The 13443-nt window shown below is 41.7% G+C and overlaps 4 protein-coding genes across 7 annotated transcripts; all 4 read left to right on the top strand.

Moving 5' to 3' along the window:
- On the top strand, positions 1200-5472 carry LOC104716722 (receptor protein kinase-like protein At4g34220). Of its 3 annotated transcripts, XM_019231309.1 has the most exons (4): positions 1200-1314; positions 2105-3542; positions 4313-4532; positions 4691-5472. In XM_019231309.1, exons 1-4 carry the CDS (start codon positions 1280-1282, stop codon positions 5263-5265), a joined length of 2268 nt encoding a protein of 755 aa, XP_019086854.1. In that variant the 5' UTR covers positions 1200-1279; the 3' UTR covers positions 5266-5472. The 3 variants fall into 3 exon arrangements, with proteins under 3 accessions (XP_019086854.1, XP_019086855.1, XP_010432446.1); XM_010434144.2 differs by lacking the exon at positions 1200-1314 and having other exon boundaries at positions 1781-3542; XM_019231310.1 differs by lacking the exons at positions 1200-1314; positions 4313-4532 and having other exon boundaries at positions 1780-3762.
- On the top strand, positions 5514-7443 carry LOC104716723 (probable carbohydrate esterase At4g34215). Its single transcript, XM_010434146.2, has 3 exons — positions 5514-6243; positions 6664-6863; positions 7196-7443. The coding sequence occupies exons 1-2, from the start codon at positions 5554-5556 to the stop codon at positions 6853-6855; spliced, it is 882 nt and encodes a 293-aa protein (XP_010432448.1). The 5' UTR covers positions 5514-5553; the 3' UTR covers positions 6856-6863; positions 7196-7443.
- On the top strand, positions 9305-12102 carry LOC104716726 (D-3-phosphoglycerate dehydrogenase 1, chloroplastic). Its single transcript, XM_010434147.2, has 4 exons — positions 9305-9950; positions 10230-10717; positions 10808-10903; positions 11240-12102. Exons 1-4 carry the CDS (start codon positions 9392-9394, stop codon positions 11909-11911), a joined length of 1815 nt encoding a protein of 604 aa, XP_010432449.1. The 5' UTR covers positions 9305-9391; the 3' UTR covers positions 11912-12102.
- On the top strand, positions 12320-13443 carry LOC104716727 (stress enhanced protein 1, chloroplastic-like). Of its 2 annotated transcripts, none has more exons than XM_019231218.1 (4): positions 12320-12532; positions 12625-12738; positions 13000-13161; positions 13300-13420. In XM_019231218.1, exons 1-4 carry the CDS (start codon positions 12493-12495, stop codon positions 13395-13397), a joined length of 414 nt encoding a protein of 137 aa, XP_019086763.1. In that variant the 5' UTR covers positions 12320-12492; the 3' UTR covers positions 13398-13420. The 2 variants fall into 2 exon arrangements, with proteins under 2 accessions (XP_019086763.1, XP_010432450.1); XM_010434148.1 differs by having other exon boundaries at positions 12322-12532; positions 13000-13178; positions 13300-13443.

Below are 13443 nucleotides of genomic sequence, written 5' to 3' on the forward strand. Positions count from 1 at the left end.
CAAAGACAACAAAATCAAATATGTATGCATGCAACAATTTCCTTATTTCTAGATAGGATTTCCTTTTTCTTAAATTTCCTTTTAGTTTAAGATTTAGTAAATATTGTTTCAAGGGTTTTAGATAATTACTATAATTGATTAGGAACTTATCTTAACCAAAGTTTTAATTTCCGATTTCATGTTTTAATGTTTATAGGAACTTAACATAAGTTTTAGTTCAATCGGAATTTTCAACCCTAGAACAAAAGACTAAATTTTCGGGTTTAAGAAATCCTAAGGATGAATTCATGCAGCCGATTTTCTAACATCCTATACAATGATCCAATTTTAATTATGATGCATGAATGATCCAAGTTTTAAATCCTAGAACAGTTTAACAATATTCGATTTTAACAAATTCAAGTTCTAGGCTCTTATGCAACAAACAATTCAATCAACCAAATTCGATTTTAAGTTTGACAAAGTTTGGTGCAATTTACAAACAACCTAACAGCCCTATGCAATCCGATTTTAAGATTTACATGGATAGAACTTTAAGGTTTGTTTGTTTATGTACTTGGATGTATTAGGGTTTAATAGTTTGTTAATGTTCATATTCGATAATAGGGTTCTAAGAGGGTTCAGCCATATCTTTACCTTTCACCGATTTGGATCTGACTGGATATGAACCGAGAGCTAATAGACCTCGGTTGTACCTCTCTCTCGCTCACGGACCACGAACAGGACCACGAACAGAACCACAAACAGAACCACGAACAGCTTCCACGGATCACGAACAGCTTCCCACGAACCGCTCCTTTGTACTTCTCTCGTCCGGAATCTCGTACCGCGAACACACGAACTCACCCCCGAACACGGACCACGAACCTCGATCAAGTTATCGATAGAAACTTGATCACGAGCTTAAGGTATACTCGTGAACCAAGAGATCTTCAAACAGAAAGATGTTTAGTCTCGGATGGAAGTAAGAACAGAAAGCGGTTTAGGGTTTTAGAAAGAGAGAAGAGAATTGGCGGCTGCCTTAGGGTTTTAGGGTTTGGGAAGCGGCGGCTGCTTTTAGGGTTTTAGGTTAAGAGGCTATTGTGCTGATAACGTGTTATGAAACTAGAGAGTTGAAGGATGAAATCTCTTAGTCTTATTAATGAATGTCGAAGTTTACAAGTATATATATAGTAGAGTACAAAGGCTAAAANGTGGTTCAACCTCTCTTTCTCTCTGCTATGAATATGCATAGCCATATGTCATAATTAGAGAGGGAGATACCAAGAACTGAAAAGCCATGACTTCCAACAGAAGCAATCTCCTGTTCTCATTNACATAGAATAGGCCATGGGCCGTAAAGCAATGGCCGATGGGCCGTACAAAGGCGGACCGTATATAGGTCGTAAGACCATGTCCTAATGAACTGTGAGCGGGCCGGTCTATAGAGTGCACTAAGTGTTTTACAATAAATAATCATTTATTAATGGTCGGTGATTGTCCTTTAACAACTTTTTTATTAGACCTAATTTCCGGAAAAAAACTATAGATAAGTAAAACTTAGAATGATTTTTATAATAAGGATTTGGGTTTACTACTCAAAACTAACTTTAATTATAAACTTTTCTTTTTACGTACTTCCTCAACTGTTTACTATTTTTAGTATTTTCTTATAGTAAATGAGTAAATAAACCAAAAAGCAAACGGTGATCGTAATAATTCTGTCTCCCATGAATTTGCTTTTTTTTTTTTCTGAAAGACAGAAATATTTGTAATTTTGTATATGCGAATATAAAAGGCATTTACAGTTTTACACTGATGAATAGTGATCCAGAATCATTGATTCTACACCTTGTCCCATGTCAAGTCTAGTCAAAAGCTTCTTTCATCAACTCCGGCTCATTTAAGATTCTCTCTCTCTCTCTATCTCTCTCTTCCCTTCACCATCTCAGAGATTGCTCCAATATCTCACAGATTTGGTGACCAGAACAACTTATCACTTGAGTGGTTCAACCTCTCTTTCTCTCTGCTATGAATATGCATAGCCATATGTAATAATTAGAGAGGGAGATACCAAGAACTGAAAAACCATGACTTCCAACAGAAGCAATCTCCTGTTCTCATCAGTCCTCTTCCACCTTATTCTTGTCCCCACACAACTCCAAGCTCTTAACACTGATGGTGTTCTTCTGCTTGCTTTCAAATACTCCATCCTCAGTGACCCTCTCTCTGTTCTACGCAACTGGAACTATGAAGATGCAACACCATGCTTGTGGACAGGTGTCACCTGCACGGAGCTTGGGAAGCCTAACACTCCAGACACGCTCAGAGTTACAAGCTTGGTACTTCCAAACAAAAACCTGTCGGGTTCCGTCACTCCGGACTTGTTCTCTCTGCCGCATCTAAGGATCTTGGATCTGTCCACCAATTTCTTCAACGGGTCACTCCCTGACTCGGTCTTCAACGCCACTGAGCTTCAGAATATCTCCCTTGGAAGCAACAATCTCTCTGGTGATTTGCCCAAGAGTATCAATAGTGTGATTAATCTCCAGCTCTTGGATCTTTCAGCTAACGCATTTACTGGAAAAGTTCCTCCCAGCCTCTCACTTGTGAAGAATCTAACGGTCATTTCCTTGACAAAGAACTCATTCTCAGGTGATATCCCAAGTGGTTTCGAAGCAGCACAGGTTCTTGATCTTTCCTCAAATCTTCTCAACGGCTCTCTTCCCAAGGATTTGGGAGGCAAAAGCCTGCATTACTTAAACGTATCACACAACAAAATCTTGGGCGAGATTTCTCCAGGTTTTGCAGAGAAGTTTCCAGCAAATGCCACAGTCGATCTCTCCTTTAACAACCTCACAGGGCCAATCCCTACTTCCCCTTCTTTACTTAACCAAAAGGCCGCATATTTTTCTGGTAACCAAGAGTTGTGTGGGGAGCCATTGAAGACTCTCTGCTCAATCCCTTCTACTCTTTCCAACCCTCCAAATAGCTCTGAAACTACCCCACCTGCAATAGCAGTTAAACCAAGAAGCTCACCTCCAAAGGACCCTCTAACAGAATCACCAAACCAAACAGCAAAAAGCAAGCTAAAGCCAAGCACCATTGCCGCAATCACAGTTGGAGATATAGCTGGTCTAGCTATCATTGGTCTACTTGTGCTCTATGTATACCAGGTCAGAAAACGCAGAAGGTATCCTGAGTCCAGCAGATTCAGCTTCTTTAAGTTCTGTCTGGAGAAAAACGAAGCCAAGAAATCCAATCACCACCAAACGCAAAGCACCGCGGAGGTCACAGTCACAGATTCACCAGATGCAAAAGCGGCATGCGGTTCATGCATAATCTTGACCGGAGGAAGGTACGACGAGACATCGACATCAGAGAGCGACGTAGAGAATCAGCAAACCGTTGAGGCATTTAGTCGAACAGATGGTGGGCGACTAAAACAGAGTCCTCAAACTCAATTGGTTACAGTCGACGGCGAGACTCGGCTAGATCTAGATACTCTACTAAAAGCATCAGCTTACATATTGGGAACCACCGGAACCGGAATCGTTTACAAGGCGGTGCTGGAGAACGGCACGGCGTTCGCGGTGAGGCGGATCGAGACTGAGTGCTGTGCGGCGGCGAAACTCAAGGAGTTTGAGCGGGAGATTCGTGCCATTGCTAAGCTTCGACACCCAAATCTCGTCAGAATTCGTGGGTTCTGCTGGGGAGACGACGAGAAGCTTCTAATCTCCGACTATGTTTCCAATACCAGCCTCCTCTGTTTCTTCTCCGCCAGTAAGTTTAAGTTCCTCCTCTGTTTCTTTAGGCCCACGACTTACAAAAATCACACTGTCCTCCTCTAACATACGCCCATCACTTGGCACAGTTTAGTACTCTATTTTATACGCTCATCAATTGCTTTTTAACACTCGTTTTGTTCCTTTACAAAACAGGTAAGACAAGCTCAAGCTCGTCGTCTTCGTCATTACAAAACCCTCTTAGTTTCGAGGCACGGCTCAAGATAGCAAGAGGAATGGCTCGAGGACTATGTTACATCAACGAGAAGAAACAGGTGCATGGTAACATGAAGCCCAATAACATTCTCTTGAACGCTGAGAATGAGGCCATCATCACCGATTTAGGGCTAGACCACCTCATGACACCAGCGCGTGAATCTCAAATCACTGGACCAACACCGTACCAGCCGCCGGAATGGTCAACGAGCCAGAAACCAAACCCTAAATGGGACGTTTATTCCTTCGGCGTCATACTCTTGGAACTTCTCACAGGCAAAGTGTTTTCGGTGGATCAAGATATAGATCAGTTCTCAAANATCGTTTACAAGGCGGTGCTGGAGAACGGCACGGCGTTCGCGGTGAGGCGGATCGAGACTGAGTGCTGTGCGGCGGCGAAACTCAAGGAGTTTGAGCGGGAGATTCGTGCCATTGCTAAGCTTCGACACCCAAATCTCGTCAGAATTCGTGGGTTCTGCTGGGGAGACGACGAGAAGCTTCTAATCTCCGACTATGTTTCCAATACCAGCCTCCTCTGTTTCTTCTCCGCCAGTAAGTTTAAGTTCCTCCTCTGTTTCTTTAGGCCCACGACTTACAAAAATCACACTGTCCTCCTCTAACATACGCCCATCACTTGGCACAGTTTAGTACTCTATTTTATACGCTCATCAATTGCTTTTTAACACTCGTTTTGTTCCTTTACAAAACAGGTAAGACAAGCTCAAGCTCGTCGTCTTCGTCATTACAAAACCCTCTTAGTTTCGAGGCACGGCTCAAGATAGCAAGAGGAATGGCTCGAGGACTATGTTACATCAACGAGAAGAAACAGGTGCATGGTAACATGAAGCCCAATAACATTCTCTTGAACGCTGAGAATGAGGCCATCATCACCGATTTAGGGCTAGACCACCTCATGACACCAGCGCGTGAATCTCAAATCACTGGACCAACACCGTACCAGCCGCCGGAATGGTCAACGAGCCAGAAACCAAACCCTAAATGGGACGTTTATTCCTTCGGCGTCATACTCTTGGAACTTCTCACAGGCAAAGTGTTTTCGGTGGATCAAGATATAGATCAGTTCTCAAACTTATCCGGTTCTGAAACGGAAGAGAAAGGCCGGTTCATGAGGTTGATTGACGGTCCAATCAGAAGCGATGTGTCTCGCCACGAGGATGCTGCAATCGTGTGCTTTAGGTTAGGGATTGAATGTGTCTCTTCCGTGCCTCAGAAGCGACCGTCCATGAAAGAAGTGGTTCAAGTGTTGGGGAAAGTGAGCCTTTAAGATTGGATGATCTTGACGAGTAACCTTTAAGTCGTTTATTACAACAATATATAGAAAGTGGATTTGTTATGTGTGTGTTTAGATGTGTTCAGTTGCTTACTTTACTGTCGCTTAAAAGAGGCTTAAGCTGTGTAATACTAACTCCTTTTGTACTTTGGTTCTAGTTAACCTAAAATAATAAATCGAATAACCCAACTGTTTCCATAATCGTAACGAATAAAACCAAAATAAACCAACATTACCGGAAACACCGACAAACCAACCTAAACCGAACCAAGTTTCCGTTTAATGTCCACGGCCTCATCATCTTCTCCGATCAACTCTGCTGCTTTAGAAAAAAAGAATCTTTCTAAACAAAGACATTTACTTTTTTCTGATAACAAAATCATGGAAGGAGGATCTACCACTTCCGGAGAAGTTAAACCGGAGATCCAATCTTCAATTACGCCAAATCAGATCTTTATTCTCTCCGGGCAAAGCAATATGGCTGGACGCGGCGGCGTGGTCAAAGACCACCACCACAACCGCTGGGTATGGGATAAATCCGTCCCACCGGAATGTGCACCTAACTCATCAATCCTCCGGCTGAGCGCAGATCTCCGGTGGGAAGAAACGCACGAGCCACTCCACGTTGACATCGACACGGCTAAAGTGTGCGGAGTAGGTCCAGGGATGGCGTTTGCGAACGCGGTGAGGAAGCGGTTGGAGACAGATTCGGCAGTGATCGGATTGGTTCCGTGCGCTTCAGGTGGAACGGCGATAAAAGAGTGGGCGCGTGGGAGTCACTTGTACGAGAGGATGGTTAAGAGGACGGAGGAGAGCATGAAATGCGGCGGAGAGATCAAGGCGGTGCTTTGGTATCAAGGTGAGAGTGACGTGTCGAACATAGATGACGCTGAGAGCTACGGGAGCAATATGGACCGTTTGATTAAGAACCTTCGTCATGATCTCAACCTCCCTTCTCTTCCCATTATTCAGGTCTCTCTCTCCCTCCCTCTCTCTCTCTCTCTCTCCATTAACGAATTAAAAAGAATTTGTCTTCCTTGATCGTATTTTACAATGAGTCTAATGCATTTGATGCTTCTTTGATTTTGTTCTGTTTCCTCTATACTATAGAGAACTATGTAGATTTTGTTCTGTTTCTTCTGTTAAAAGATGTTACTGCCTCTGCCCTTGTTTCCACAAGAAGTTTTACAGCTTCGTGAGATCTAGCTTCCATTTTCATCTCTATATAACTACTTTTGATGGTGGAAGAGCTAAGCTGCAGGTTATGTAACTGTTATAAAGGTTGCAACTTGGAAGTTTTAATGATGAAAAGTTATTCCTTTTGACAATGTGGATTTCGAAATTGGTAGGTCCGAGTTCCATTGGTTAATCTTGGTGGTTTGGTTGAAGCAGGTAGCAATAGCATCGGGAGGAGGATACATAGATAAGGTGAGAGAAGCACAGTTGGGTCTGAAACTCTCGAACGTGGTCTGTATAGATGCCAAGGGATTGGCGCTAAAACCCGACAATCTTCACTTAACCACCGAGGCTCAAGTCCAGCTTGGTCTCTCCCTAGCACAAGCTTACCTTTCCAACTTCTGCTAGATAATCAAGTAAGTTTGTGTTAAGCGTCGTGACTCTGTCCATATGTTGTTTAGTTGACATGTTATATGTATACCATAAGACTCTGTAATAACGGAATGGTAATCATTATGACCAATAAGTTTGTTACAGAGACGGGTGGTTTATGAAATCAATGATATGTATTATATTCCATAGACTAGGAGTAAAAGCTCAATGATATGTATTATATTCCATAGACTAGGAGTAAAAGCCATTTTCTGATGATATTTGACGAACGTGAGAGTAGTAGAGTTTTTGCCGGCAATGATACAAAATGATGGTGTACTTGTGAATTGATATCTGTATTTCTTTTATATGTCAGGTTATCTAGGCAGGAGATCGGGAACTAGCTCGGTGAGAAATAGCTGGTCTTTTCCAGTGCTCTAGCAGAATTGAGATAAATAACTTTTTCTGTTAATGTTTGTCTACTACTACGTCTTCCAGAAGGCGATATGCCGTATATAGTGTGATATTACCGATTTCACGTAAGTTTGTTATCTATATAAAAGCACGCATTATTGTTTGTCACATTATCTACATTCTACATTATTGACACAGGTTGGTAAAATTTTCATAAATATGAATGTTGACATGGACAAGTTTAATCCCCTGCTGTCGTATCGTATTGTTTAGAATCAAAATTTGTGAAAGATGAAAGAAAATCGGTCTAGAGTCTCTTGACTACTAACCCATTGCCTATTTTGTTTAGTTTCCGGTTTCCATCATTCAAAAGTCCCTTGACGTTGACCAAGTGGCTATATTCGTACTCGTGTGTTCAATAATAGGGTTGTGCCATATATTACCTAGGCCTCATATATTTCGAGATATACTTGTAGAAGGAAATATCCAATTCTTTAACAACAAAAAAAAACAAAAACAAATCTGAAAATACATAATACAGTGTAACTTAAGAAAATTAAACAGTAATACACGCGCGGCTGCGTTGAATAATAATAGTAAATGGGTTGTGGACAGGTCGACCTACCAAAAGGCAAAAACAATGCATCTAAGCAGTTGCGAACACACGAAAGCAAATATTTCACGTGCCAATAACTTACACTTACTCACAGCCATCAGTATATCCTTTCAAATATTCCCCATAATATAGTACTGTGAAATTTGACCACCAACAAATAACATTTACATAACCCAAATACTAATATTACTGTTCTTTTGTATTTACATGTGTGTAAGCCGACACAAACGAACCACTTGCCCTGAAAACTAAATTGGAGAGGTATATGTTAAAAGTCCAAATTCAATTCAAATCTGAAGTCTTCAATTACTTTTCAAACAATAAGAAGTGCGTAGCTCGTTTACTAGTGGGTGGTCCCGGACCCTTTATTATTATTACTACTACTTGCGTTCAAGCAAAGACACTCACTCTCCTCCAATGTTGTTTAGAGTGTGAATGGTAATTGCAGTTAGGGTGGCTAAATTCATCTGCGGTCTGTAGCACTCCATTTTTAAGGTGGACTACAGACAACTGCAAATTAACTATATTTGTATGTAAAAGCGGTCCGCAGTTGGTCTGCTGCGGTCTTGTCTCTATTTTATTTGGACTCCACTACTACGCACTACATTTGTTGAATGGTAAATAAAAAGCGGTCCAGTCCACAAATAGATTTGTCCGCCCCAACTACTGTAACCATTGACACCCTTAATAGGCATAACAAAATTCCTGCTTTATTTAAAAAGGATTTGGATCTAAACACAACAACTGAATACTAAATCACCCCCTCTAGATTCAAGAATTTATAATGTCGATTAGTTTCCTTTGGTCTTAAACTTATAAACGAATAATACTTTTAAATGTTAACGAAGGTTTTGATTCAACGACACAATATTATTACAAACTACTTATAAACCTGCATTATTAAATGTTACTAAAAAATCTTTGTACGATACTACTCTATTTTGAATTTTCAAACCAGCGGCAATGATCTGCCACGGCCAGACAATCGTCAGGACACCCCACACCACATGACAATAAGGTTTCCAAATCTCTATCTATTTGATTGCCAAAGATCTAATCGAAGCTGTAAATATTTTTTTCTTTTTCGGGTAGATTCGATTTGATCGTGTAATAAATTTTAAGATCTTGTTCTTTGTTTTTTTTTTCTTGGTCAGAGATATCAACTGTGAGATATTTGTAACAAATAAGTAAATAAAAGTTGACTATTCTTCAAAGTTTAAAGGGCCCAAGTTTAAATTCCCACTAAATTATTTTTTTTCTTCGTTTGGGTATTTTTTGTTTTTTTTTTTCCGGTAAAAGATGAAACTCTATTCGCCGCAACATTTGGAAATCACAAAACCCAAAAAGTAATCACACTCGCGAGAAAAATGCGCGTGAGATTCCATCGCCTTGTTCCAAGTAAAGAAATATCACAATCACACCAAACCCCTGAGCCACGACTATAAAAACAACTTTTAGATCTCTCTCCCTCGTCTGTTTTGTATACTCAGCCACCAACTATTTTTTTTTTTGTTCACTCTCACCACTCTTAAAGCGGTAGCAATGTCAGCCGCCGCCGCCGCCGCAGCTTCCTCGATCTCAGTCGCCACCAATTCTTTCAAGAACGTGACTCTCTCCTCCAGATCGCCTCTCCCATCCGCGATCTCCGTCGCTTTCCCTAACCGTGGACGGAATACTCTTCGCCGGCGGTTCGTTCTCATTTCGTGCACCGCTGGTGATGGATCTAAGCCTACGATCCTTGTTGCTGAGAAGCTCGGTGAGGCTGGTTTAAAGGTTTTGGAGGCTTTCGCTAATGTGGACTGTTCGTATAACATGACTCCAGAGGATCTCAACACTAAGATCTCCCTCTGTGATGCGTTGATCGTGAGGAGTGGCACTAAGGTTGACCGTGCGGTGTTCGAGTCGTCTCGCGGACGGTTGAAGGTTGTTGGACGCGCTGGTGTTGGGATCGACAACGTGGATCTGAGTGCAGCGACTGAGTTTGGTTGTTTGGTTGTCAACGCCCCGACGGCCAACACCATCGCTGCTGCTGAGCACGGAATCGCTCTTATGGCCGCCATGGCTAGGAACGTAGCTCAATCTGATGCTTCTGTTAAGGCTGGTTAGTATTTTTTGATTCATCTCCTACCTTCCATACTTTGGCGAAGTATTTATTATTGGTTTTGTTATTTTTTAATACCTGTGATTGATGGCATCTTGACTTTACAAATTTATATCATGAGCTTTCCTTTTCCTGTACTGTTTTTGTTGACGATGTTGTAGGATTGTGACATTGGATTAAGCTTTTTTGGCTGTTTCTTTCCGAATTGAGGTTTGATGATTCTTGTGTGTGGAGTGACCTGTAATCTTGCTGACTTGTTGATGTATCTTTGTATTGCAGGAGAGTGGAAGAGGAACAAGTATGTGGGTGTTTCACTTGTGGGCAAGACTCTTGCAGTGTTGGGATTCGGGAAAGTTGGGACGGAAGTTGCTAGACGTGCCAAGGGTCTTGGTATGCGTGTTATTGCTCATGATCCCTATGCCCCAGCAGACCGTGCACACGCCATTGGTGTTGATTTAGTGAGCTTTGATGAAGCCCTTGCCACCGCTGACTTCATATCTCTTCACATGCCACTTACGCCAACAACATCGAAGATACTAAACGACGAGACCTTTGCCAAAATGAAGAAGGGAGTTCGCATCGTCAATGTTGCTCGTGGAGGTGTCATTGACGAAGACGCGTTAGTGAGAGCTCTAGATTCTGGCATCGTTGCTCAGGCTGCACTTGATGTTTTCACAAAAGAGCCACCGGCTAAAGACAGCAAGCTCGTGCAGCACGAGAGGGTCACTGTGACACCTCATCTCGGAGCCAGTACCATGGAGGCTCAGGTGTGAAATTCATTTTACGGTCAAGGTGGTATTTAATCATGAGTTTGATGTTTGGCTTCTGTTACTTAGTTGGTGTTTTGGCTTTGACAGGAAGGAGTTGCCATTGAAATCGCTGAAGCTGTTGTTGGAGCTCTGAATGGAGAGCTTGCTGCTACTGCAGTCAATGCACCTATGGTTTCTGCTGAGGTGAGCACTGGCTTGTGCTAGTAAGATACACACATTTTGGTGTTGTTTCAAAGGGGCAAACTTATTAGCCTATTTGCTATATAGCTCTATTGTAGCTACCCTAGGAATGAACGTAGCAATTTACATGTGTTCTGAGTTGGTTAGAGAGAAGTTAATATGCGGAAAAATTGTTGAAGTGAGGGTAGGTTTTCTAGGGATTTGTTCTAAGAGCCTCATAATCAAGTTGAAATGTGAATTGGATTAAGACTAGCAGGTTTATAGCTCTGTTCTTATCAGATTCCAGTTGGAAGATTTCAATTGTTTAAGCTTAAGCTTACATCACACTCTTATCTGCAGGTTCTAACCGAGTTGAAACCATATGTGGTTCTAGCCGAGAAACTAGGAAGACTGGCAGTGCAATTGGTGGCCGGAGGAAGCGGTGTGAAAAACGTGAAAATCACATACGCCTCAGCAAGAGCCACTGACGATCTTGACACCAGACTTCTAAGAGCCATGATTACCAAGGGAATCATCGAGCCAATCTCTGACGTATATGTCAACTTGGTCAACGCTGATTTCACAGCCAAGCAGAGAGGTCTCAGACTCTCAGAGGAACGTGTTCTCTTGGATGGTTCACCAGAGAGCCCGTTGGAGACAATAACTGTCCAGCTAGGCAACGTGGAGTCCAAATTCGCCAGTTCGTTGTCTGAATCAGGAGAGGTGAAAGTGGAAGGAAGGGTTAAAGACGGAGTCCCGCATTTGACGAAAGTTGGATCTTTTGAGGTAGATGTGACTCTTGAAGGTAGTATCATATTGTGCAGGCAGGTGGATCAACCTGGTATGATCGGAACAGTCGGAAGCATCCTGGGAGAGTCTAACGTCAACGTCAACTTCATGAGCGTTGGGAGAATCGCACCGAGGAAGCAAGCAATTATGGCGATTGGAGTAGACGATCAACCAAGCAAGGATACACTAAAGAAGATTGGGGAAATCCCAGCGGTAGAGGAATTCGTTTTCCTCAAGCTCTAGTTTGTTGTGTTTTGTTGATTCTTGAATCTCTTGAAGTTTAAATATCACGAGTGAGGATTTGACGTTGTTTGTTGGTTTAGGCAATAATGTTGTTTTGGCTTTCCTTACACAAGTTTTGGTTACGTTGAGACTTGAGAGTAGTTTGTCTCTTTGATGTTTCAAATTTATGGTTTCTATTATTTGAGTGCTTCTTTCTTCTCTGAATATTTTGTTTTCCCTGATTAAAACATCCAATCCAACATGGAAGACGATGTTTGACAAACCAATGCATCTCTTAGAGCAAAACCGAACCAAACCAAACTAATTATACCGGATTATGATTAAACCAAACTGGTTTCCGTTAATATTAGTTCGGTTTTGCTCTAAGAGATGCATTAGTTTGTGAAACGCTGTCGGTTTTGTCAAAAGTGAGTGTAGCTCGAGAAGGTGGAAACAAGATACGAACTTGAATGAGTGGAGGAGAAAACACGTGTCGTCAGGTAGAACAGATAATTCTGCGACTCTTGAGAAAGGAAGACGAAGGATTTAGTTGAAAGAAGGAAGAAGAAGAGTCTTGTGATAATCTACATAGAAAGAAGAAGATGGCTTTGTCTCAAGTCTCTGCGTCTCTCGCTTTTCCCAGTAACTCTCTCTTTCTCTCTTCCTCTATAGTACTCTACTTGTCTCTGTAATGTATCTGACTAGTTTCGGATTATTTATTATTATCTTACCAGATTCTGGCGCAATAAAGCTAGCCACAATCGCAAACCGTAGTTCTTCTACTTGTCGGGTTCATGTTCCGCAACTTGCTGGAAGCAGATCCTCCTTCGCCTCTGGTTCTCCTCTCTGTACGTCTTCCTTTGCCCCTATTGCAATTCTCTGAATTTAAATCTTTAGATTGGAAATTGGGGTTTCTGGGCTCAATTGTTCACATAATGGTTTGGTTATCTGAATTGGGGGGAAATTCTATTTATCATAAAGTTTTCTGATTTTTTGTGTAAGTAGCTTCTTGTGCAATTGCCTTGGTTAGCTGAGTAAATCCGGGTAAAGATATGAAACTTTGTTTCTTTCATTTTGTGATTTTGTGTGTTGTCTGTGTCTGTGGTCAGTGCCATTGAAGTTGAGTGTGATTCGTAGAGGAGGAAACAGAGCAGCAACAGTTTCCGTAAGAAGTGAGCAAAGTACAGAAGGAAGCAGCGGTTTGGACATATGGCTTGGTCGTGGCGCCATGATTGGCTTTGCTGTTGCCCTTACTGTTGAGATTACCACTGGTAAAGGACTTCTTGAGGTATTGTATATTACACATCAAAACTGAGAATTTCGCTTCTGAAATCTAAATGAGAGAAACTTTGAGAAATTGTAAGCAAAAACCAGAATAATAACTCAAGATTTGATTTTTGTCTTTTCAGAATTTTGGAGTAGCAAGTCCATTGCCTACGGTTGCTTTGGCTGTTACTGCATTGGTTGGTGTTCTAACTGCGGTTTTTATCTTCCAGTCTTCTTCTAAAAACTGATAAAAACAAAAAAAGCTCATTTGTTTGTCCCCCCCCCCC

Source organism: Camelina sativa, chromosome 10 (genome assembly GCF_000633955.1).
Source record: "Camelina sativa cultivar DH55 chromosome 10, Cs, whole genome shotgun sequence".
In the NCBI taxonomy this organism is placed as follows: Eukaryota; Viridiplantae; Streptophyta; class Magnoliopsida; order Brassicales; family Brassicaceae; genus Camelina; species Camelina sativa.

Bases quoted from the DNA above. Each gene is read 5' to 3' on its own strand.
- LOC104716722 (XM_019231309.1), top strand. From the start codon at position 1,280: ATGACTTCCAACAGAAGCAATCTCCTGTTCTCATT. The intron at 3,543-4,312 runs GCGGTGCTGGAG...ATCGTTTACAAG, and splicing joins GAACCGGAATCGTTTACAAG to GCGGTGCTGGAGAACGGCAC. The intron at 4,533-4,690 runs GTAAGTTTAAGT...TTTACAAAACAG, and splicing joins CCTCTGTTTCTTCTCCGCCA to GTAAGACAAGCTCAAGCTCG.
- LOC104716727 (XM_010434148.1), top strand. From the start codon at position 12,493: ATGGCTTTGTCTCAAGTCTCTGCGTCTCTCGCTTTTCCCA. The intron at 12,739-12,999 runs GTACGTCTTCCT...GTCTGTGGTCAG, and splicing joins CGCCTCTGGTTCTCCTCTCT to TGCCATTGAAGTTGAGTGTG. The intron at 13,179-13,299 runs GTATTGTATATT...TTGTCTTTTCAG, and splicing joins CTGGTAAAGGACTTCTTGAG to AATTTTGGAGTAGCAAGTCC.
- LOC104716726 (XM_010434147.2), top strand. From the start codon at position 9,392: ATGTCAGCCGCCGCCGCCGCCGCAGCTTCCTCGATCTCAGTCGCCACC. The intron at 9,951-10,229 runs GTTAGTATTTTT...TTTGTATTGCAG, and splicing joins TGATGCTTCTGTTAAGGCTG to GAGAGTGGAAGAGGAACAAG. The intron at 10,718-10,807 runs GTGTGAAATTCA...TGGCTTTGACAG, and splicing joins CCAGTACCATGGAGGCTCAG to GAAGGAGTTGCCATTGAAAT.
- LOC104716723 (XM_010434146.2), top strand. From the start codon at position 5,554: ATGTCCACGGCCTCATCATCTTCTCCGATCAACTCTGCTGCTTTAGAA. The intron at 6,244-6,663 runs GTCTCTCTCTCC...TGGTTGAAGCAG, and splicing joins CTTCTCTTCCCATTATTCAG to GTAGCAATAGCATCGGGAGG.